Source organism: Oryzias latipes, chromosome 24, assembly GCF_002234675.1.
Source record: "Oryzias latipes chromosome 24, ASM223467v1".
Lineage (NCBI taxonomy): Eukaryota > Metazoa > Chordata > Actinopteri > Beloniformes > Adrianichthyidae > Oryzias > Oryzias latipes.
The window spans coordinates 20,218,295-20,243,829 of NC_019882.2; the positions used below are offsets into that span (position 1 = coordinate 20,218,295).

The 25,535-nt window shown below is 40.1% G+C and overlaps 1 protein-coding gene across 2 annotated transcripts; it reads right to left on the bottom strand.

The window, feature by feature from the left end:
- LOC101160376 (gamma-aminobutyric acid receptor subunit rho-1-like) lies at positions 1 to 24,574 on the bottom strand. 2 transcript variants are annotated; one of them, XM_023953246.1, is made up of 11 exons: positions 24,095 to 24,574; positions 16,952 to 17,101; positions 16,370 to 16,420; positions 15,104 to 15,210; positions 8,195 to 8,262; positions 7,898 to 8,121; positions 4,267 to 4,349; positions 4,030 to 4,170; positions 3,803 to 3,955; positions 1,742 to 1,938; positions 1 to 1,092 (listed from the first exon to the last, which is right to left on the bottom strand). In XM_023953246.1, exons 1-11 carry the CDS (start codon positions 24,199 to 24,201, stop codon positions 805 to 807), a joined length of 1,569 nt encoding a protein of 522 aa, XP_023809014.1. In that variant the 5' UTR covers positions 24,202 to 24,574; the 3' UTR covers positions 1 to 804. The 2 variants fall into 2 exon arrangements, with proteins under 2 accessions (XP_023809014.1, XP_023809015.1); XM_023953247.1 differs by lacking the exon at positions 16,952 to 17,101 and having other exon boundaries at positions 24,095 to 24,571.
- Positions 24,575 to 25,535: the final 961 nt, after the last annotated feature.

A 25,535-nucleotide genomic window follows, 5' to 3' on the forward strand; every position in this document is an offset into this window, starting at 1 on the left:
ACTGTCCGGCCTTACCCTTCCCATTGCTGAGAGCTCTCTGTTTCTCTCTGTCCTTCACACCCCAACCTAACAGTACTGGTGCAACAAAAAAGGCGAGCAATATCAGAGCTATCCAGCTGTCCAGTTTAGATCCAGATTCCAGCTGAGACGAGGAAAACAAAGACGTACATGGATCTACAAGTGGATGATCAGAATAGAATAGAGCAGAGAGATTGTGGCCCGGTGGTTGTACTTTCTACGTCACAACTAAAAGCATTTTTTCATCTGCTCATTTTTCTTAATGATTTGAATGAAGAAAAACATAGAAGTACAATTATAATTGTAATTTTCTTGATATATGTCCTTCGTTATCAGAAAAATGCAACAAGAACATGTTAAAAACACCAAAAACACTGTTTTCATCAGAGAGGGTCTTGAAATGTCTACAGGTATCAACTCTGTGTTTTGTGACCTGTCTACCAGGACCAGTCAGGCTTTTCTGTCACAGATACTGCCAATAGAAAAGCTTTCTGGTGACATTTGATGATCCTTAGTTAAAGCTTTTGTCAAAAACAGCCTGAGAAAATGGTTGAGAGTCCCAAATGAAATGGACAGACAACAAGAGGACTGTGTGAAAAACAACAGAGTTTCTTTTTGTTTTGTGAGTTTTCTGTTATTGGGAATGAAGCTGTTCCATTGCTCCTGCTGGGATCAGGTCTGTGTAAAAAACTCTGCTTCACATTAGTCCTCTCACCCAAGCTTGGACCAGATCCTCTTTTGTCAAAAAGAACCGTTTCAGTTTGCCTGGTTTCCGTTTCCTCTCCATTAGGAGTAGATGGTCCAGTAGATGATGTTAAAGAGGATGTAGGATCCTGGGAAGATGACCCGGGAGTACTTGTCTATGGCGTGCGTGTCGATCCAGACGTCGCTGTAGGCCCTAGAGCCGACGTGGCCGGTCACCTGGTCGTTCTCCATTACCAGTTCAGCCAGAATCCTTTCCCGTCTGACGCCGTTCTCTTCTGGCATGCCGTAGTTTCCGGTGGTGTTGACGTCCACCTCACTGTAGCTGGCGGACATCAACCCGGGGTGGGCCATTCCACAGGTACACGGCAGCTAAGAGGAAACCCAGACGTCCCACAGACAAGGGTTAGGGATGAGAAAGGGTCCAAAGGAGTGTAAAACACCTAAAGAAAATCTCTCAAAATGCTGTTTTTGAAAAGTTCCTTTTAGTTTTTTAGTTTTGTTTTTTTCAAACATGATAATGTTTTACCAGTGAAAGCTTTAAAATACCTTCCCTGCTTAAAAATGAAGTAAAAAAACAAATGATACATGAGGAGACCAGCTGAAATCAACTCTTTTAACCCTTAACACTGGAACTTTAGCTCCAGTGTTGACATTCTTTAGACTACTGGTACTCTTTAACTTATAACACAAATTTCCGTGGATTCTAAAGTGGAGAAAAGTGGCTTTGATGCAATACTTTAGGTTTCAAATGTGGTGCAAAGCTGATATGAAAAGCTGCTTTTCTCTGCGTCAGAATCGGCTGCTCCACATTGATCACGTAAACAGACGAGGCGTTACGGTCTGTCAAAGAGTGTGTGGTATTTACTGTAGGTATCACCACTGGCGACATCTCTGTCTGATTTATGAGACCGTTCATGTTCTGATGACTGTGTTGGGATGCATGTGAATGCAGAGACTGACTCAACAATCAGGACTGTCAGAACCAGATGTTTGGTCCAAACCAGCAACAAGAACCAACCTTCTCACGCAATTTTCTCTCTTTCCGCTCCTGCAGAGTGGACAGGTAGTTGACAGCAGCGTACTCTATCACCGAGAGGAAGACAAAGACGAAGCTGACCCAGAGGTAAATGTCCACAGCTTTGATGTAGGACACTCTGGGCATAGAGGCGTTGACTCCAGTGATGATGGTGGACATGGTGAGCACCGTGGTTATGCCTGTGGACAACAAAGAAAAACGTTTACCTTTGTGTTTCTACAACTTCACTTTTCATTAAAGTTTACTTTGTTGGGACTGGTCAGTTGCGTCACCCTAACAATAACATGAAGTTACCGAAGTTGCTTTTTTTTTTTCCAGAACTCTGCCAACCAAAGGAAACTGAGCAGTTTTTTGCAGGAAATCTTTTCCATTTGTCTGATTCAACGATGGTTTAGAGCACGCCACTTTCCTGAAGCTAAACATTTAAACTATGCGCTTATTTATTTTATGTATTAGTTCAGGGGGGTGTTATTCACACATATTTATTCCAGACCAGCACAAAAACTGATGGAAATTAATGTCGGCCATAAGTAATACATGCAGCCAAGATGCACATTTCAGCATTAGCCGCACATCTTTTAAGTGCGTCCAAGGTTGCATTTTGGCCACAGATATTTAAAGTTAAACCTAAAGTCCCATTAGCTGTTACGCACCAAGGTGTGTGACGTGTTCTCCCCATTTAATCCATGCCCGGGAGGAGCATTGAGCTGCAGAAACAGACACGTACAAGAACCATTTGGCGCTTTAACCCTAACCGTGACCATAATCCCAACCTAAACCCTTCCTCTCGGTCTGTGCGGCCAAGAAAAAAGTTCAGGGATGGACACGCGTATTTCAAAAATTACGTGCGATTACACACTTTATTATTGTTATTATTATTTATTATTAGTTTATCTGACAGGGCCATCGAACATTAAAAGGCATTTCTGCAAATGCACCAGAGTTTGCCAAAAGGCTATTTTTCACCTGTAGTCCCTGAACAGGTGAAACATTTATCTCCCTAGAAACAAATTGAAATGAACTGCAAAAATACAACAAAAACAGAAATGAGAATTAGTAGGCTCGGGCATCTAGTCCGGATGCCTCCTGGACCCCTCCCTGGGGAGGTGTTCCGGCCATGTCCCACTGGGGACACGCTGGGGAGACTATGTCTCTCAGCTGGCCAGAGAACACCCCAGGGTCCCCCCAGAGGAGCAGGAGGAAGTGGCCGGGGCGAGGGAAGTCTGAGCATCTTTGCTTTGACTGCCCTCCCCGCGACCCGGCCCCGCATGAGCGGAGGAAGATGGATGGATGGATGGAGAATTAGAAGTATATATCAACATTGTAAAAGGGTAAAAATACACTAACTATAAATGAGCAACAGCCTCTGAGATGTGGCTATTTTTCCATCAGTTACATTTTGGGCAGTATGCTTCAGAGAATTTTTCAGACTTTTAAGCACAGCAGAACACAAGACAGTTACTGTGCAGTTTGAACAATAGGGCGTCTTGAGGAACAGCTGCTGGCAGCTGAGTTTTCAGAGAGGAAATAGAGTGTTGTTTTAAAAAATTGTCTAATTTTCTATCTGACAAGAAAAATAATCTTCAACTCACAAAACTCACAAATCTCTAAGATTTTACGCTTATTTAAGACAATTTGCCAAAGGGGTAACATTTTTTTTTACTTATTTCTAAGGAGACTGCTTTTGCAGTGTGACAATCAAAAATTGAAGTTTGAGTACTTCAGACTTTACTTAAAGTTACGGCTAAAAACTGTCAGACATGAATTGGACTTTTCATTTAGGAACTTTGAGAGACAGAAGAGAAACTTCGACAAAACCCAACAAACACCAGCCAAAACTGTAGAGCAAAACCACCCAAATGTCTGGTAAGACAATCTTCTGTAATACAGATTTGCCAGGTCGGCCGTGGGATGATCAAATAAAAGCTGAAAAAGTCCTGAGTAAAAATGAGCATCATATCTTTGCTCTCCCTGGCTCCAAGGTCTTTCTTGTAGAATCTGATTGAGCCTTTACACAACAGTCAAAAGATCAAGAGTTTTCACCAAGCGGGACTCTGGCTGGGACGGCCCGGCGGTCGATCCAGAATGACACCCAGGACAGCATGACCATGAGGGTGGCAGGGAAGTACGTCTGCAGCAGGAAGAAGAAGATGTGCCGCCGCAGAGTGAAGTTGATGTACAGACGGTTGTACCAGCCTGGGGAGGAGGCAGAGCAGAGTTGAAGCTGAAGTCCTCAAGATGGAGAGCATGGAGCAGCCCTCCGTCAGTACCTGTGCTGCTGTAGAAGGCAAGCTTTGTGGTTGTATGAAACTCCTGAATGAGAAACTGGGAGAGAGAGATCCTCTCATCTGTGTTTAAGGACCTGTTCCCTTCCTTCCAGTACAACATTAAATCATCATCTGTGTAGGCATCTGTGGACCCAGAAGATAAAAACACGTCATGGTTAAAAACACATCTCAACAAGAACAAACTGACCAGACAGAAAGTTCCTGACAGCAGCTACTCACAGCTTTCAATCTCCAAAGAGCACGTTTGGGTGTCGAGAGGAAAACGGCTGAGGTCCATGCTGCACATGGCGGTGACGGTTACTCTGAGGGAAATAGCAAACAGTCGGTCATCAGACATGGACATGCTGGGAAGGAGACCCATGACACACCGAGTACGTCCAGTCAAATCAAACTTTATCTGTGAAAGCACTTACCATACATACGTAACTCAAAGCGCTTTACATAGCAAAAAGAGTTTTCAATTTAAACACCAAAAGTCAAAACAAAGAGCAGCACGACCAAACAATAAAACATACTCAATGCCCAGAACCATAAAATACTTACAAGTAAAAGCAGATATCAATAACCAAAGGAACAAACCTTAATGAACAAGTACAATTATTTAAAATAAATAATTTATAAAAATGAATAAGTTAAAAATGTGTGAACAAATAACATAATGTATATATCCAATAAAAATATTCTTAAAATTTAGCTAAAAGCTAAAATTTAGGTCAACAAAGTGCAAAAAGCTCAGAGAAAACATTTAGTACATCATTAAGAAGTCAGCTTTGGTTTATAAGTATAGCACCTCATTCATGGATGCTAAAGAGAATTTTTATATTGATTATTGGCAATAAGTGTAGTTCAAAATTTTCCCCATGTGGCTGTCTAAAGTTACGTTTTCTGAAATAATCAGCCAGAGGACAGAGGAAAACAACTCTGCTGAATCAAAAAACAGAGACTAAAACTCTCCTAAAGTATTCGTCAAGAAAATCTCTTATAATATTAATCAGGCATTTTGCTGGAGGAGTAATAATCCTGGATTTTTTTTTCTGTAGCTGATCTGTCAGTAAAGTGTAAAAGCATTGCAAGTCTTATACTTTTATTTTGAAGGCTGACCTTTTCAAAGAAAATAAAGACATTTACAATAAAGAGATTGCTATAATATAAATGTGTAAGGAAGTAAAGTCAATACATTTACATGTTTTGAACTGTTTAAACATCTCCAAAAACTGTTTTCATAGCTTCATTTGAGAACAAAAATAACTAAGGAGAAGGAACCAAATAATTAGATTAAAAACGGTTGAAAGGTTGATAATATAAACATAATAAAAGGAATTCAATAAATAGTCAGTAAAAACAAGAATGATTTTGAAATTGGAACTCAAAATCTGACATTGATGCACAATAATATTTAAAAAGAGATATTTAATTCATATAATTTCAATAAAAAAAATTTTTACTTGTATTTTAGTGTTGATTTCAAAGCATATTTTTCAACAAATAGGTACGTTTTAATCCCCCATTTTTTTCTTTTTGAAAGGACTTTATGTACACGGACTGGGTTTAAAAGGACTAATAATGCAGCTGGTCAGAATCTGGGTCATGGAACGGGACAATGAACTGAACACAGCAGCAAATCCACAACAGAGGGTTTGCAAATGAAAAGGACTCAATGTCCAGACCCCATCCTGATGGAAGTTGTGCAGGAAAAGCTGTGTGAGCTTCACTGAACTAAAAAAAAAGAACTAAAATGTAAACAATCACCGTGTAAAAACCTGACTGAAAATGATCATTTCTGTCTTTCCTGCGTACTTTTAGCTTTAAGCAGCTGAACCTTCAGTCTCACACTTCAGATTTTTACCTGCAGTTCCAGTCATTGAGTTGCTTTATTATATTGGCACTAAAAGTTACCCAAAGTGAATTTTTTTTCTGATGACTGTTTTTGCACAGGCTACTTTTGGTGTTACCTGCTTCGTTTTCATCTTGCAAACGATGGCAGGGACCACAGATTCAGCAGAGATTTGATTTCCTGCACTCAGATGTGAAATGAAAATACATAATCCAGCTCACGGCATGGAGCTATATGGTTTGTCAACAAACTGTCCCGCTCACTCTCCAATCTGCCTTAGCCTGGAAACTCTCCCAGCAGCTCCAGCAGATTAAAGGGGGTCATGTGATGCATATACCATCGAAGCAAGCACTGAAAGTTGTGATTGCAGCGAAATCCGGCTCTGTTGCAGCATCTTATGGTTTCAGTGTCCAAAGTTTGAAAAGTAAATTAATTTGGGATGGTGGTGAGCGCCTGTGACACGTGGACAGAACTGATGTCATTGTTTGAATTTGGATTGTTCCCATCTGTCAGGAAGTCAGCACTACGCCTGAGTGGTCACAGGGATGATGGCCAGCTGTTACTCTGCCAATGAGGATTAGAGAATCAGCTATCTTGGCTCAGGGTTCCTATCGCTCACCAAGATTACTGGGTCACTCTTGTGTCAAGTAGCTTTTTTCCTTTTTCCTCACTTTTCTGTCTTTGGTGTCCTTTAAATAACATTATGGGTAACTAGAGCAACTTGATTCACCCATATAAACATTCCAAAGTTCTGTTTAGGAACACCTTCTCCATTCATGATCTTCCCAAATAGAAAACCAGTTTAGGTGTGTTTTAAGATCAAAGCCTAATTTCTTTTGCAACTGTAAGTTTGTCTGATAACCTCATGGGAAATGTATCAAACCTCTGACCATCAACTGATCTGGACCCCTGCCCATCCAATCATCTGATTATAGCAACGGTTGGCTCCATCAGACAGATGTAATTCCTAATAGCCCTTTCTAACCTTGACTTTGCATGGAGAGTCAGTTCAGACAACAAAAAAGAAAATGCAAAGATTGAACATCTTTATATATTAAACAAACCAAAAACATGGAAAATGAAGGTTAGAACACACATTCTGTTTGGTACTTGTAAATATATGTTTTACACACGGCTTTTTTGTGACACATTTGTTCATTTTACAATCATGGTTAGATATTACAATAACGGAGGTGCAGACCTGCTAGAATCTGACAACCCCCCCTTTTTTATTGCTGCATGACATGTTTGTCTGTGATAGCTGGAAGTAGCAAAGAGGAAGATGTTGAGGTTCTCTTTGGGAGAGACCAGGATGGATCAGGAATGAATCCATCAGAGGATCAGATGATGGTAGATGTTCTGGAGATCAATGCAGGGAAGCAGATGGAGATGGTTTGGATATATTCAGAGGATGAACAGTGATGTTGTTGGAAAAAGGATGCTGAGTTTGGAGCTAGCTTTATTTGTTTTTACATTGTTAAAATAGAAAGTTTAAAGTGCTGTTTTATGTCAAACCAAATCAAGCAGATACATTTTTACATTTGAGAAAACAAAAGAAATTCAATTTGAAAACAAAAACTCAGAGATATTTCTAACACTAGTTGTGATCACTACAGCTTGTGTTGATGTGTTCTTCCCCCTTAGTCACAACTTGAATGCATCCTTTTGACACAGAGAGTCTCCAACATAATCCTATAATATTTTTTTAAACATTTATGTTATTATTTGTTTACTTTTGTGTTTATTTTATTACAATGTCCACATTTTTTGTTCTTTGACAATTGCTTTCCACTAAAGATTGAGCTGGTCACCTTTGAGCTGATAAACATCAGATCGTTTTTTTCCCAGAAGGCAGTATTGACTTGGTGAAATTAATCAAAGTGACACACATTTGACGACCGAATGGCCGCATGCAATAAGGCCCTGATTTGATCCCACATTTATATCATGTGTTGTGACTGTTTTTTAGGAGACTGTGCCCAACAATAAGTCAACTTTTTCCAGATTCAACAATACCTGAGACTGTAGAGAACCTTTCCATCGGGATAAACTCTCAGCATGACGTTGTCCTTGGTGGTGTCATGTGTGAAGGACTTCTTAGAGTGAACAAAGAACATGTCCGGAACCCAAATCTTCTTCACCAGGCGGCCATCAAAAGTCATACTCTGGTTGGTGTTGCTTTTAAAAGACAGGCGCTCATCTTTCCAGTAGTGCCTCAAGTACAGAGTCATTGTGAAGTCCTTGAAAAATAGAGCATACTTGTCTTTAGTGTTGTGTCAAAGATCACAATGTTCTACCGCTTACAACACGTACCATGTCAACTTCTGAAATCGCATCCAGGCTTTCAACCTGAACATCCACTCCAACTGGAACAGCAGGTCCTGAAAAAAAGTACAGCTGTTCAGAAATGTGCACTAACATCATTCAAGTCATCTATGACGTGCTGACAGGATCTGCATCTGTATGCATCTGAACATACACAACACATGTAAACCGGCAGCCTCGTTAGAGCTGCAGGATTAGAATTTCTTGTTAGGGTCGTGACTCCTTTTAAAGCTGACTGCTTTGAGTCAAACACTGACTTCCGCTCTCTTTCACCAAATCCTCATAAAAGCTAATGTGTGGAAATGTCTTTGAAGCAGCACAGAGCCAGTGGGGTGAGTACCCTAATCCTAATTGACAATAACCGTTGGTATCAAGCTATATTTCTGAAAGTCAAACAGAAGACACCATGAAGCTTTCTGTTCTATTCTCATGAGTAAAGAATAGTTTTTGAACTTCTTTTTAACATCTTTTGTCCAGCTTTAAAAGCTTTTTATGTTGTCATATGGTGGAAGCTTTCCTAGTTTTTGTTAAAAACATTTAGTTAGAGTGATCTTGCAAAATGCAGACAATTCATTTGGTAAAACCCGTGGTATTGTTGTGGACACATAGTTAATTTAACCCTTTTAACACTGTAGCTGTAACTCCAGCAGGCGTTTTTTGAATTAACGTAACTCTTTAACTGTTTATGCAATTAACGTAATTCAAATGGATTCTAAAAGGAATTATAGCTTTTTTTAAGTGACATCCAAAGCTTTACAGAAGTGAAATATAACCGAATTACCCAAATTCCAACAGATTCTGAAGTTGACAAAAGCGGCTTTGCGCTGACATGCAACACTTTTTAACGTAAATCAGTGATTCGGACACAGAGAAAGGTGGCTTTGGGCTGATTTGCAACACCTTATTACAGAAAAGTGTTGCAAATCAGCACAAAGTCACTTTTGTCAACTTCAGAGTCTGTTGGAATTACATTAACTTTGTTTTATAAACAATCCAAGACTTATGGTAGTTCAAAGAGTGTACAAAATTTCCTGTTGCCAGAGACAGCTCTGGTGTTTAAGGGGTGAAGTAACAAAATGGGGAAGTACTGTATGAAAGTTTCCTTGTTATGCTGATGACACTGATCTTTCTACTGAAGGTGAAGCCGATTATCTTACCAGAGTACAAGAATATCTTTGATATGCAAAGGCCTGTGTGATTCATCGTTTTCTTCCACTTACCTCAGATTATTAGCAGATTATTGTTATTTTCATAACTTGTCCTGTCCAACCCCTGAGCAAACAGATGAGAGCTGAAGACCTCTTGTGTTGTACGTATTTTACTATTACAAGGGGAGATTATGAATCTTCTAACACACAAAGTGTACAGTCGTGGCCAAGGTTTTGAGAATTACATAGATACTGGAAATTGGAAAAGTTGCTCCTTAAGTTTTTATAATAGCAATTTGCATATACTGCAGAATGTTATGAAGGGTGATCAGATGATTGCATAGTCCTTCTTTGCCATTAAAATGAACTTAATCCCGAAAATAAACTTTCCGCTGCATTTCATTGCTGTCATTAAAGGACCTGCTGAGATCATTGCAGTCATCGTCTTGTTAACTCAGGTGAGAATGTTGAAGAGCACAAGACTGGTGATCATTATGTCAGGCTGATAAGGTTAGAATTGCAGACTTGACACGTTAAAAGGAGGGTGATGCTTGAAATCATTGTTCTTCTATTCTTAACCATAGTGACCTGCAAAGAAACGCGTGCAGCCAATATTGGGTTGCATATAAATTGTTTAACAGGCAAAGATTGTGGCTACTACGATTGTACCTAAAAGAAGGCTTCAGCGCTTCAAAGAAAGTCCAGCAAGCGCCAGAATTGTCTTCTAAAGAGGATTCACCTGCGGGATCAGAGTGCCACTAGTGCAGAGCTTGCTTCCAGGCAGGTGTGAGCACTTCTGCACACACGGTGAGGCAAAGACATGTGGAAAATGGCGTCAAGAAGGGTGGCAAAGAAGCCACTTCTGTCTAAAAGACCATCAGGGACAGATTGATCTTCTGCTAAGTATGGCAATTTAACTGCTGAGGACTGGGGCAAAGTCATAATCTCAGAAAGAAGCCTCTTTCTGATTGTTTGGGGCATCTGGAAAAAGGCTTGTCCAGAGAAAAAATGTTGAGTGCTACCATCAGTCGTGTGTCATGCCAACAGTAAAGCATTCTGAGACTATTCATATGTGGGGTTGCTTCTCATCCAAGGGAGTGGGCTCACTCACAATTTTGCCCAAAAACACAGCCATAAGAATGGTACCAAAACACCCTCCAACCGCAACTTCTTCCAACAATCTTCAACAACAGTTTGGTGATGAACAATGCATTTTCCAGCATGATGCAGCACCCTGCCATAAAGCAAAAGTGATAACTTAGGCTATGTTCACACTGCAGGCTGAAACGACCCAATTCCAATTTTTTTGCCCCTATGCGACCTGTATCTGATCTTTTCATGACAGTCTGAACGACACAGATCCGATCTTTTCAAATGTGACCCAGGCCACTTGGGTATGTGGTCCTGAATCTGATACGTATCCAATCTTTTCAAATGCGACCGCCGTCTAAACGGCCAGGCCACATGTATCCGACCCGTACGTCATTGATTGAAACGTCATCATTCTACGTTGAAGTAGGCGGGAACGAGAACAGAAACAAAAACCATGGCGGACGATGCTGCTGAGACCAGTCAGTGGAATCGAGGTTACTGATTGGATTAATATTTGGGGTGACAGCTCTATTCAGGCCAAACTCCAGGGCTCTTATCGCAACCGGGCATTATTTGAAAATATTTCCAGCGAAATGGGGGAGGGCGATGTTGAACCTTTCCGGCTGTGACTTTTTTTCCTTTCCGACCGTGGCCAGATGCGCGGTTAGATGCCCGGACCCTCATATTCTCCAGAGCGGGTTAATAAAGAGTCAATAGCAGTTCTGCTGGGGGGAGCTTTCTTTTATTACCGTTCTCCTTCTTCAGTAACACACAACATGAATTCCCTCCTGCGCTGCACACGCTCTCTCCTCTCTCTTACACACACGTGAGCAGCCCCAGCACACACACATCCCCATTCCACAACAGTGGGTACAGAAGATCCTGGCTCCAATGCCTTCTTAAAATGAGATGATTGTAATTGTGCTGGCTCCTTTGTGAAAATAAATTTAATAATGCAAAAAGAGCTCCGCTGTTGACAACACTGTTGTTGACATCCATTGTTAACGTTAGCTATTTCCGCAAACAATGCGTGACGTCGTTCCCCGTTGAGTACTATTCTGTGCATGCCGGTCAATTCTGGGTCATTTCACGGTCACACAGGAAATCACAAAAGTTCGCATTTAATTGGAAATGTGAACGGCCTTGCAAAAAAATCGATTTTTGCAAAATATTGGAATTGAGCATTAAGCCTTGCAGTGTGAACATAGTCTAAGACTGCTTTCATGAAGAGAGACTGACCCATTCAACTACTTTGAGATCTTAATTCCTCATCACACTTTTCTCAAACTTTCCCTAATGTTGTGCAGCTATATAAATTTTCCCGTAAAATATAATTTAAAAGTTTCTTTCTTTCAAATTCAAAGAGGACAAGCTTGAACAAGTTAAAGTGAAGAAAAGATAGTCATCAGTTGATGCCTGTTAACAGATGATTGACACAGTCTAGAGCTTCAACTTTTAAAAGTGTATTTACAAAAATATCACATCGTTCAAAGTTTAATGAAGAACTTCTCTCTTTTCAAAGTGAAACATAATCTATCTATCCACCTCTTTTCTGTGGGAGGGGCTGTATCACCAGTCACCATTAATACTCTTAGGATCAGTTTATTTCAAAAACGTAACAAAGTTGTAGTTGTAACACTGACAAACTGTTTTTAAAACAAACTCTCAATGTGAAAAGACTTCTGTTGGTGTTGAAGCAGAAGATGCAGGGGGATGATGGGGATTCAGCAACTGGAATGCTTAAAAAAAAGCAAATGCAGGATAGACACCAGTCAATACAGACAAATGGGACAGCGATTAGGTTTGGAGTGCTCACACTGCCAGCGTAAGGGCCTTTATACTGCAGAGTGACAGATTTTTTTCTGGAACTTACAAAAGTAGAATGTTAGGCAGAGCATTTAGCTGCTATAGGCTCCTCTTCTGTTGAACCAGCTCTGCCTTCCTCCGTATGGTAAACATCAACTTTGCCATTAGTCCCACTACGATCATCTTGTGGTCTATTTCCAAAGCTTTTCCAGTGGTCTTTTAATTATGACAATGCTGTTTTAAGCCAAAAAACCTGTGTCGTTTTCTAGGACATAGTTTCTGCAGAGCAGCAGGAGTTAATCAAAAACTTGCCTCTAAGTTGTTGGTAGGACCATCGGCATGGAGCAACCCCAACCCCCTTCTCCGCCCCGTTGCTGGGAGAACGGAGCTTGTGGTCCACCAAGAGTATATCTATGTCACAAAAATCTCTTTTTCCAAAGACGTTTTTTTATTTGTTCCTAATACACCATGATTTGAATAAAGAAAATTTATTTTAAATACATTTTAATCCTAATTTTCTTTATAAGTCCTCCATGCACAGAAAAAGGTCACTAGGACATGGTAAAAACACCAAAAACACAATATTCGTCAGAGTTGGTCTTTAAGGAATATTCTGTATTATTTTTTAAATTAAAGAAATAGTACAGAATGGCCTAAGCTGATGGTTATCTCATCATCAACTGGTCTTTTTTTTTTACTTTAGACATTTCCTTTCTTGGGTTCTTTACTTTTTTGTTTATATTCTTATCATTTTTACAATTTCTAGAATTGTTTTCTTGTTCCCAAATTAGATATTGCAGTTTTTTTTAACCTAATTTGTCTCATTCTGTTTGCTCCAGATAATTACTCTTCCTCTAGTCATGGGTTTTCAGCAAGAAAGATTGTATTCAAAGCAAATCTCCTGGTGAAATCTGTTCTTTTCCTAACTAAGCTTGTTAAAAAATAAAAAGTAACACAACAAATGAAATCAAATCGGGATGCCATGAAAATAGTTAGTTCTACATTTGGGGTATTTACTCTTCTATTAATTAGATATGAGAGCTTATACAAGGCTTTGGTTTCTTTCATGTAGCCGTTTTTGTTTGGCAGCTGCGACTGACAGTTGGATCGTCGGCTGTCCTCGTCACATCCATCCAGCCCGGCTCAGATTGTTGGGGATTTTCTGATGAGTTTTCATGGAAAAAAAGCTGCAGAATGCTGTCAAACTGTTGTTTGGTAAGTTACATAACACAGATGTCTCTGCTGAGGGTGCTAAAGGTTGAACTAATGAGATGTTAATACTTGAGGTGAAACTGTTGCTCCACCCCTACTTTGAGTAACAGTCAACTTCCTCAAAACTATTCTTCAACTTTCCAAAGTAAGCATTTTCTGTCAAAAAATGTGTGCAGGACACAAAATTAACTCAAAATGTGACGACACTATAAACAAAAGGACGGTTAAAAAATTGATGAAGCAGATAACTTACAGGACTGAACTAAAATCCAGACACTAAAATACACCAAGGACGATCAACTTAGGCCCTGCGACAGACTGGCAACCTGTGAACAGGTACCCTGCCCAACACTAGCTGGGTTGGCTCTAGCAACCCTGTGATCACCAAGCAAATTCAGCCAGTTCAGGACAGATGGTGATCAACTTGAATAAAGACAGTGGATGATTATCAAATGTGAGACTGGCCTTCAACAGGAAATCATTAGATCAAGATTAAAAAAACCAAAAGGAAAAAAATCCAGATATTTTCTCATCGTCAAGGAAGCCACATTAGCAAAGTGCATCATCTATTGTGTTTAGATGCCAGACTAGTTATGTTTCCATAGGCCACAAGACAGAGACGGATTAGACTGAACTTGCGTTCCATCTCTGAGCTGGATGGTCTGTAAACATCCAGGAGACAAAAAAAGAGTCCAGTTAATGAACCATTTTGTCCCAATTTGTATTATATAAGACCAGTAAAACTGGCTTGGTTTGAGCTCCACACTGACTGACTAAAGGCATTTCTGGTCATGTGTGGTAATGCTGACAGACTGTGACAACAAGAACATCTGATCCACCATGAGGTGGCAGGTAAAGACACATTAGTATCTCCCAGATTTTTACCAGTCAAAGGTTCCTGTATTTTGCGCGCTACCTTTCACAGCCTAAAAGTACAAATTTGGATTTGCTGGCTCGGAATGGAAATGACTGACCACACCGTGCAAATCTGAACCAATACCAAGACCGACAAATGGCTGCAGTCTGGAGACTGAACAAAGAAGATGTTCTCAGAAACTGACCTTAGCTTTAGTGTAGAAAAACAAAGTATTCAGTAAATATTTGTTAAGAGCTCATATTTTCCAATGTGTCATAAAAATGAATGGTTTTCACACATTAGCTCAAGAATTCTGCAGCAGCTCCCCAATCAAAGTCTGCTTTTAGCTAAAGAAAGGCTTTTCAAGAATCCAAAGGAGGTTTTAAACATATGTGGGGATATGCAAGTGTGAGGATGTAAATGCGCAATGATTCACACTATAAGTCCTCCTCATGTGGCAGATTAAGACAGGAGTTATTGAACCAAACGCTACAGACCAGGGCTGCTGTGATTAATCACTGGTCCATGGCAGCATGGCTCAACATAATCCTACTGTGTTATGTCATCTCTGCAAGCCAGGCGCTGGACAGTCTCACCCTCCTGTTTACACATGAGTATAGATTGGTTGGTGTGGATTGAGATTTAGGGGAAGGTCTTAAAGAATGCTTGACATAGCTAATAGCTTGTCTTGACTTGAAATTCGAAGAAAAGAGTTCATAGTCTACCATCTGCCAGCACGATGAAAGTAAGCTTTGCCTGGTTCCAGAAAGATGAAGCTCTTACCTCCAAATCCTGGTCGCATTGTGAAGTCATGGTCATCTATCCTCAGCAGCTGTTCTGACTTTCTGCCCCACACTTTAGTGACATCTGGGCTTCTCTTGACGACGGTGCTGATAGAAAACAATGATTTGAAGGTTCATTTCTGATGGCATTTGATGGGCTGATGCAGCGATTTCCACCAATGGTCATGTTTTTTAACAGATCTTGAATAAGTTGAGTTCTAAGGTTGTTTCAGTAAAAAGCAAAACAAAAAAAAGTCATCATTTCACTGTTTAGTCAAACTCACCTGCTGGAAAATTTCCATTAAAAGGCTGTCGGGCTCTAACCAATCAATTTTAACTTTGGAAAAAAGGGACCTTAAGACTAAGACATCTATGGGATTAAGACATCTATGGGATTTTGGCTTCTTGGAGCTAGTTGGTACTTCCTGTTTGGAAGGCCAGGGGGCAGGGGTCACTCTGTCCAGTTCTTATACTCAATGTGTGCATGTAGCCATGCACATATTAGCATTTATTTGGAGTTCTACTATGAAAAGTTATTTTACATTTTGTCATTCTATATGTGGTCAATGTTCCTGTTTCTACTCTTGCATTGGTTGTGTTTGTCTGTGACGACACTCCAACACTGTAAATGACAGTATACATTGTTTTGTAGCGTGGAGCAGAAAAGTTCCAACATGTATTACTCATGATTTTTTCCTGTGCAAATTATTTTTCTTAAACAACTATTTCAAACACTGTGATGTTTCTGCTTATCTTCCCTCGGTGGAATCAGGAATTTTCCTCCAAATACAATGTCAGGTGCATGTCATGTGGTCTGGCTGATTAGCATCTCCTCAAATTCCTGTTTGGCTGATTGAAACTCCTTGGTTAAATTAAAAAAAGAAACCATATGATGACGATATGATTTGATATTCAAGATAAAGGTCTGCCTTTAATTGCATATGATTTCTGATATCTTCCTCATTCTGTGATTTTGATCACCATAGCTTGATTTAAAACTGTTGAATCTGTACATCATAGGTAATAATCTCATGAACGTTCTTATTCTGAAGGATAAAACAGGATTAGCGAGGTCTTAGTAAAAGATAAGGAAGTAGGCCACCCTCTTCAGACTCCACGACAATGGCGTGATTAAAAGATTGACGCTGTGCCTTCATTCCTGTCATAGACATTTAATCTCTGCTAGAAGATTCTTAGGACTAAGATCAGTTACAGTTCTAATTTAAATAATACGAAGAATGGATAAAGACATGACAAAAAAGCATACCTGCCAATCCTGTCATAGAATCCTTCTGCTAAAGACAATTCACGTTTTGATCTGAAAAAGAAAAACAGTCTTTTACTAGACATAAGCTATCAATAGTGAAATAAAACTGTAAAATAAATCTGGTTTATTTCTCAAATAGTAGAAAGCATACAACACTAATAGATTGAACTTGGCTCCACAAGCATCCATTGTCACATTTACATGCCATACAAAGGGCTAGAAAAGACAAAACCTGTAAAAGTCATCCACCGGTCTAAACAGCAGATGGGGGTTCAGAAGACTGCTTGTTTTTTACCTGGGTCCTTCTTAATAGAAAAACACACCTCCTCCAGGTAGTTAGTGAAAGGAAATGTGAAAAAGCTGGACACCAGCCCTCTAGAGTTAGCTTGAAACAAATGCAGGCCTTGAAGTGCATTATCTCATGGACCAAGTGCAGAAGTTTGGTTCTTAAGAACTAATGAGAACTGGCTTCAGAACAGTAGTGAGAAATGGCTTCTTCTGCCTTCACAGAGATGGAAGCACTGAAGATACTTAGACTCTTTGATATGGACACGAAACACCTAAAGCATTAGTCTTGTGCACCTGTATGAGGGGTTGACCTGCACAGATGCTGCTGGTTTTGGGGTTATCCGGCTCTGTGGAGGGTCATTCAGAGGAGGGGCTGCATCTAACGGGAGTACGGGTGAGTCTTGCAGTTCCTTTGAGGCCTGTGTGGTCACCTTAGGGTATGTCCTGAAAATGGAATGTACGACTGTCGTGAGTGACATAAGTGTATCGTGAAGTATTTGTAAGGTTAACGTAAGTTAAATACAGTTATGACATAGGTGGGATGCTGCCCATAGGAAAGCCACAAAAACTAAGCTCTGATTGTCTTGTTTCTAAATTCTTAACACTCTGACTATGCTGATAAAACACAAACCAGCTAAACCAAAGATTTCTCTGTTTCATAGCTCAATAGACCCTGGACTAGACCATCTGATTTCCTTGAACCACCTCAGTATTTACCAAAGACTTAAAACACAGTTAAAAAAAAAGATAAACCGTGGAAATGATTCTATTCAATCCTTGTTAGAGAAGATGTCCAACAGCTTTTTGAGGTTTGGATGAATCCAGGCAGTATTCACCTGAAGGTTTTGAGAATAAAGATCAAAAGAGACTTTTCAGATTGTGATAGATGTGGTTAAAGGCTCTTCATTTTAAGGATTCAAGGAGAGGGATTTCTAACCAGTCTTATGTAAACTAAATGCATATATAAAAAAAACAATATAAAAAAACGCCCCTCTCACCCTCCGCGGATGGTTTCCCCTCCAAGCTCGGGTCCTCTACCAGAGGCCTGGGAGCTTGAGGGTCCTGCAGTATCTTAGCTGTTCCTAGCACTGCGCTTTTCTGGACTGAGAGGTCTGAGGTCTTTCCAGGTATCTGTTGTAGCCACTCCTCCAGCTTGGGGGTTACTGCCCCGAGTGCTCCAATTACCACAGGCACCACTGTCACCTTCACTTTCCAGGCTTTCTCCAGTTCTTCTCTGAGTCCCTGGTATTTCTCCAGTTTCTCATGTTCCTTCTTCCTGATGTTCCCATCGCTTGGCACTGCCACATCCACCACAACAGCTTTCCTCTGTTCTTTATCCACCACTACAATGTCTTGTTGGTACGCCATTACCACCTTATCAGTCTGGATCTGGAAGTCCCACAGGATCTTTGCCCTCTCATTCTCTACCACCTTCGGAGGTGTTTCCCATTTTGACCTTGGGGTTTCCAGTTCATATTCTGCAGACATGTTCCTGTATATTATTCCAGCCACTTGATTGTGGCGCTCCATGGATGCTTTACCTGCCAGCATCTTACATCCTGCAGTTATGTGCTGGATTGTTTCAGGCGCCTCTTTGCTCCGCTTACACCTTGGTTCTTGTCTGGTGTGGTAGATCTGAGCCTCTATCGCTCTGGTGCTCAGGGCTTGTTCCTGAGCTGCCAGGATGAGCGCTTCAGTGCTGTCCTGTAGGCCAGCCCTTTCTAGCCATTGGTAGGACTCCTTGATATCAGCCACTTCAGTTATGGTCCGGTGGTACATCCCATGCAGGGGTTTGTCCTCCCATGAGGATCTGTCCTCCAGCACTGTATCCTCTGTTCTCCATTGCCTGAGACATTCACTGAGCACACTGTCAGTTGGGGCCTTGAGCTTGATGCACTCATGCATCTTGGATGTTTCATACAATCAAGTGGCTGGAATAATATACAGGAACATGTCTGCAGAATATGAACTGGAAACCCCAAGGTCAAAATGGGAAACACCTCCGAAGGTGGTAGAGAATGAAATGGCAAAGATCCTTTGGGACTTCCAGATCCAGACTGATAGGATGGTAATGGCGAACCGACCAGACATTGTAGTGGTGTATAAAGAACAGAGGAAAGCCGTTGTGGTGGATGTGGCAGTGCCAAGCGATGGGAACATCAGGAAGAAGGAACATGAGAAACTGGAGAAATACTAGGGACGCAGAGAAGAACTGGAGAAAGCATGGAAAGTGAAGGTGACAGTGGTGCCTGTGGTAATTGGAGCACTCGGGGCAGTAACCCCCAAGCTGGAGGAGTGGCTACAACAGATACCTGGAAAGACCTCAGACCTCTCAGTCCAGAAAAGCGCAGTGCTAGGAACAGCTAAGATACTGCAGGACCCTCAAGCTCCCAGGCCTCTGGTAGAGGACCCGAGCTTGTGTGAGTAACAGCCCGCGGAAGGGCGACGGGCGTTTTTGTTTTTATATATATATATATATGTATCTACTGTATACATATATTTATATCTATATATCATATCATATCTATCTATCTATCTATCTATCTATCTATCTATCTATCTATCTATCTATCTATCTATCTATCTATCTATCTATCTATCTATCTATCTATCTATCTATCTATCTATCTATCTATCTATCTATCTATCTATCTATCTATCTATCTATCTATCTATCTATCTATCTATCTATCTATCTATCTATCTATCTATCTATCTACATACACACTACATTCCATAGTAGTCCAATAACTCCCTAAATTAAATCAGTGTTAAATTACAAAGATGAAACAGATGAGTCAGTTTTCACCAATGTTTTCTTTTTAAATTCTGCTTGACAATTTATATGTCCAGTTCTGGTAAAAACACTGTCTGTAAATGTCCTGATGGAAGAAATGACGTGAGCTCCTGCCTTTTGTAACCGAGCATCTGCTGTCAGAACATCAAGCTGTTGCTTCACTGCCTTTCCAGTATAGACACCAGTGAGGGCAGCCGATGTGCTTGCATCCAAAATCCTTTGAAAGCTGACAGCAGGGAGTCAAAGTGGGTTAGACTGAAACCATCTAAAGATGTTTTACGTTCCAGGCGGGCTGGAGAGGATGGTAAATTGCTGGCCCTTCCTTCTGGCTGACTGACCTCTGTCACAGGCACAACAATAGCAATAATTCAGGAGGCCCATTAAAACTCAGATTAAAGGTTACATAATCAGAGTAAGTGATTTTTCAACGCAGCCACGCCTCGTTTCACCACTACGAGCTAAAAACGAGCAGGTTTGTAGCGGGGAGCTCAAACCTGCTCTGTCAGCACAGCTTTCCTGGTGCAGCTTTTGTATCCCTAAACAGTACACCTGGGGTCCAAGCAGACCCCAGCACTACATTGTTTGCATTTTTTTGATGTGTATGTAAATATTTTTCTCTGGTATTTTAGGTAGTTGTTACACATCAAGTTGTCATCCTGCATACCAAATACTTTTGCTTTCCTGTGTTTCATTATTATTTTATTACATTTTTTTTATTTGGGGTCCAAGCGGACCCCATCCAAACTGCTAAATAATCTTATCTTTCTGGATGTTATATTTCTCACTTTTGTCAACTTTTTTAGTTTTTTTTCTCAGACATGTTTTTTTACATTGATGCACTGATTGCCAGTTGATAGATTTCCTTCCCATGTATTTTTTTTGTTCTGGTTCTAAATGAAACATGGCAAGGAACCAAGCAAGATATTCTGCAATTCAGGCTTTAGAGAGAATCCTTCAAAGTGACTCAGAACCTTCAGATTAAGACAATTCTGATCATGAAGATGACAATGATTATATACCTGGTTCTGATCACAATTCTGAAATTGAAGATCATGTGTCTGGTTCAGACTTGGAGGGAAGTGATGTTGATGCTAAAGACCAGGTTGAATAACAGAATGTAGGCAGGACAGGTCTTCAACAACAGACGGTAAATATTGTACCAGTGAGAGATGAAGAGCACAGGGAGTATAGAGAAAGAGACCTCAAATGATTAATGACAGAAATAGCAAAGCTTGGAACATCACCCCACCAGCAATCTACAGAAGAGGTCCCCAAGATGTTATACACCACCATGTCGGTGTAACAGCAGGGGAAAGAGTGGACAACATCAAAAATGCCTTTGGATTATTCCTGACTAATGAAATCTTAGACATTATCATGAGGGAGACAAACAGAGAAGCTAGTCGCATATTTGCTGAGTGGAATGCTGCCCATCCTGACCAAGTGAAGACTTGGAGAACTCTCAATCAGACTGAAAATTGTGCGCCTGGATGGCTTTTTCCTTTCAATTTCCTAAATTGGATAACCACAGTTTTATTCTGACACTGGAAAAACATCCATAGAAAGTTTTTTTGTTGAAATTCCCTCAAAAAATAAAAAAGTTGATTATTATCATTATTTTTTGTTTACTTGTTTTCTTGAAATGAAACTATGAAAACTGTTTATGATTATATTTTTTGCCTTCCGCTATTAACAAATTTAGCCAGGCACACCATCAAAACAAATTTGAACCAACCTTGCATCGATGACAGCAACAAAGCTCACAATAAAGTGTTGGGGTCCATATGGACCCCACGTGTACAGATTACTCAGTCTTGGCACGTGTACGGATGAGGGGTATAAATGACAAACTCAGGCACAGAAATACATACTGTTTACACAGAGCTGAGAGGAAAAAATATTCAGGGATATTTGTTTGGGTGTTGCATGTTTTTTGGGTAAATCTATTACTAGACAGATGCAAAAAAAAAAAAAAAAAAGTATTACAGCAAATATCCAAAAGAGAGTGAGAAGAAGTAAAAGCCCCATGTCCTAGACCAGATCTATTACAACACCCAGTGTACACACTATCCATTCCAGTCCTGTTCCTTCTCTAATGTGAACATATTTAGTTTCACATATCCATCCCCGTTTCCTTTATGTTTGGATATTGATTGAATCAGAATCAGAATCAGAATCAGAAATACTTTATTGATCCCACACGTGGGAAATTTGTTCGTTACCATAACAACTGACAGGAAAAAAAGAGTAAGAATAATATAAATAAAAATAAAAAAGAGAACAAGGAAAATGTGGTATAATTTAAAGAGCTATTTACAAAACAGTGCAGGTAAAGAGATGTGCAAAAGAAATGTGCAAAATAAAGAAAAGAGAAAAAAAAAAAAATGTTAACTATTTCTGTTCCAAATGTGGATACACACAATTCTTCTTGTTTGTATGTGGCTTACCAATAATAACTCTGTTAATAAACAACTTTTGTATATTTTTTGATAATAAAATGGTTTTCTGCTTTGAACATAATTTGAACTGTATTGTATTCTACCAAATAATATAGTCTGAGTTCTTTTGACTCTAAAAACAAGTTTGTGCAATGAAGGTATCTTACTTTGTGAATGATTTGAATTGCCCTTTTTTTAAAGTAATTGATTCTTGAAATAAACCAATATCAAATCCAGGATGGAGACAACCTGCTAAACAGCAGCCTGGTTAAGAAACACCGTAAAGAGATTGAAACGCTTTTGCCATTGAAGAAAATGGAACCATGCTTTTGGTTTTATGCTAACATTTGATTGTAGCAGAAATCAGAAGTCATCATCTTTCACTGTCCACTTTTCATCAGCTTCCATGAACTGCTACTTCTGTGTCCTTGCAGGTGTATCTTCTGTTTTCTACCTTCACTGAGCTGTTTAAAACTGGTACAGCTACACTTTTCCAGTTGATTTATGATTTTCTAAGCATTACTTTTGGACATCTTCTTTTTTTTGGACACATTTTTGTAAAACCCGGAGGAATGTTGTGGATGAAACATCTGCAACTCAGTAAAAATCCAACCACTTTTTACTCCATTACTGCAGACTTACTAACTTAAATGCTTTTAAAGCTTTTTTCTGAACGTAAAATCGCGATCTGCTTTGACCACGAAAAATCTCAAAGCGTCTGAGTTTTAACAAATGTAACTTTGTCATAGCTCCCTGATGTGGGCCATTGCCTCCCTTTTTTGTCCATTAACCAAACATCTGTCAGCAGACTAAGCCAAACGCACACGTGAGTGACTGCACGTTTCCTACAGAAACTGGAGGAAACAGAGAAGGCGGGACAAAGGTCCAAATCCACCTTTGTTCACCTCCGAAAACCTAATTTTGTTTTCCTTTTTTGCTAGTTTGACCAAAGGAGTGAGTTTTTGAAGGCAAGTATTGTTGACAAGGACAGATTTTCCGAAAAAAAAAAAAAAAAAGGGTTTAAATCGTCTTTTCATGTGAGCTTTAGTGGGGGGGCTAGGAACCCTTTTTCCCAGAGCACCTCCCACAAAACACCACGAGAAGCAAGATCAATGGCTTTCTCCAAATCCACAAGGCACACGTGGATTGGATGGGCAACCCTCAATCTCTCTGAGGTGTGGAGCCAATCCGCCAATCTACGGCCAAAACAAAAACGCTTTTGGTTCCACCTGAACCAAAGTCTTCAGTGTCAACCACATTCTCTCAAATCTACAGTTAATTTCATTTTCTAACACAAAGTTACATTTTATTTACTTTAATGAAGTTATGTCTGCTAGATTATTAATCATGACAAAATGCTGGTTGGAAGGGGTCGTACAAGTAGTTCCCTGAGGCCCCTCAAACAATCAAGCAGCACCCCTGAAAAGATTTGAAGGAAAAGTGACGACAGAGCTGCCAGAAAACGTTCTGCAGAGCCATGAGTGAACCAAATGCCTCTCTGTTGAAACAAAACAGACTTAAGCTTTTATACCTCTGATGACAACATCTCATCCATTACCTGCAGAAAGAAAAAGATAAGCTGCAAACAATCCCGGCACGCAGGATCAAAAAGTAGAATTACCACCAACCAATCCAAATGCAGGAACCAGTGAAGTAAAAGTGAAATACATTTGAGTTTAACTGAAGCTCTGCTTTATTTTCAGCGATAAGCTGCAGCCTGTAGATTTTATAACAAAAAACACACCTGAAAAAGTGATGTTTTTTTGTTTCTGCAGGTGCAATTCTTGGCATTGTCGGAGCTCTCAGTTAAATAAAAAAAGTATCATATACTTAACACTGTTTTTGTGTTCAGTGATGTTGAGCATCTTTCCAAAAATAAACCTTTTAACGCAAATAAATGTAATATTGCATCATCAAGCTGCAGATAAAGAAAATAAATCCTTTTCCTTGCAGACAGATGCTGGAGTCATGCTAATTTCATAAAAAGATTATTTCTGCTGAACGATAAAATCACTCTAATACATGAGTTTGATGGATTACAGTTTAAACAGGTTTATAATAGAACAAAGAGCATTTGTCTGCTTTTCAATCTGGATGCAAAAGCAGCACAGCGGCAGTGGAAGTGGAGCTGTTATTTCCAGAATTTTGGCTCAAACATAACTCTTTTCTTTGAGGTGGTCCTGCGACCCCAGCCCCACTGACCTGATGTGTCTTTGCGGCTCCAGCTTCTGCCCTCTGGTCGGCTTGTGGGCGCAGGACGCGCCGAGCACCCCCAGCAGCGCGGCGAGCAGCACCACGTCCGTGTGCATGGTGTCCGGAGTCCAGTCCCAGAGCCTCACAAGGGCAGCTGGCTCCTAACGCCGCGTGCGCACAGGACCCGCACACTCGCTGCGCGCTCAGCATACTCAGAATGCATACATTGTCTGATTGCATTTGGTCTCTTGGAGGAGGGGGAGACACTCCCACCCTCCCTCACACACATGTCAGATGGCACGGATTTGCTGGAGTCATTAGAAACGCGCTGTTTCTGAGTGCGCAGCTGAGGTGAAGAGAACTCACACCGTAGATCCTCCAGAGTGGTTTAGAAGCAGAACTCATGATGATGTCAATTTTCTTTTTAGAAAATCCAGGACACAGACGTTGATGTGAAAACTATCATGTCAATTACCAGTATGGGGTCTATAGGAAGTTATGTAACCGTAATCCAGGCTCAATGATGGATCTGCAGGCAGAGCAGAGGTGTCAACAGGGTTAAACTCTCCCCAGCTTCATCCACCCAGCGCCTTTACGCACAGGAATGACGCAAGTGCTGAACTGTGCCCACTGATGCTCGAGATTCAAACGTTTATTCTCAATTCAATTTCCCCATTGTAGTTTAGATTTTTGCTGCTCGGACACAAGGAGGATCACTGAAATAGTTGAATAATTAGGTGGTTCTGATCTTTTGTTTTTTATTTCTTCTCGTTGTTGAATAAATAAAACATTTTACAACTACACACAGGAAAGAAAAAACACAATTTTATGTACAAAAAGTAAATAGCATGTTTTGCTACAGAACTTTGGGAAACTAAAATGTGAATGGATTTGACATTAATTCTAGTTTACTTGTTTGTTTGGTCACATATTTCATTTACACTTGATGATCTGGAAGCAAAACAAGAATCTGGAAAACTTCACTGTAATTTCACTGGTTGAGGTTTGGAATAAAGATGTTCCAGATGCATTTTAGGTCAGAGACTTGGATTGTTATAAATTATAATATCGACTAAGAATTGTGTCAGCAACCACAAATTCTGATATTAATCGAACTTTTGGTAAAAATGATTGCTTGCTTGCTTGCTTGCTTGCTTGCTTGCTTGCTTGCTTGCTTGCTTGCTTGATTGATTGATTGAAGCATTGTAGTCAAAGCAATTTACACAGATTTATCAAAAATTACAGAAATGAGGAAAAGCATGAAAAAAACAGATAACAAAACCCTTGAAACACATTTGAAATACAGTGATCATTAACTAAAGTCAAGTATAGCTTGATTTATCGCTTGAAAAGGAGTGGCAAGAAGCAAATTTATATAATCCCACCCCCACTCAGTTAATACATTTCAATTTTTTCATTGTTTTACAAATTGTCGCTCCCCTAATATAAC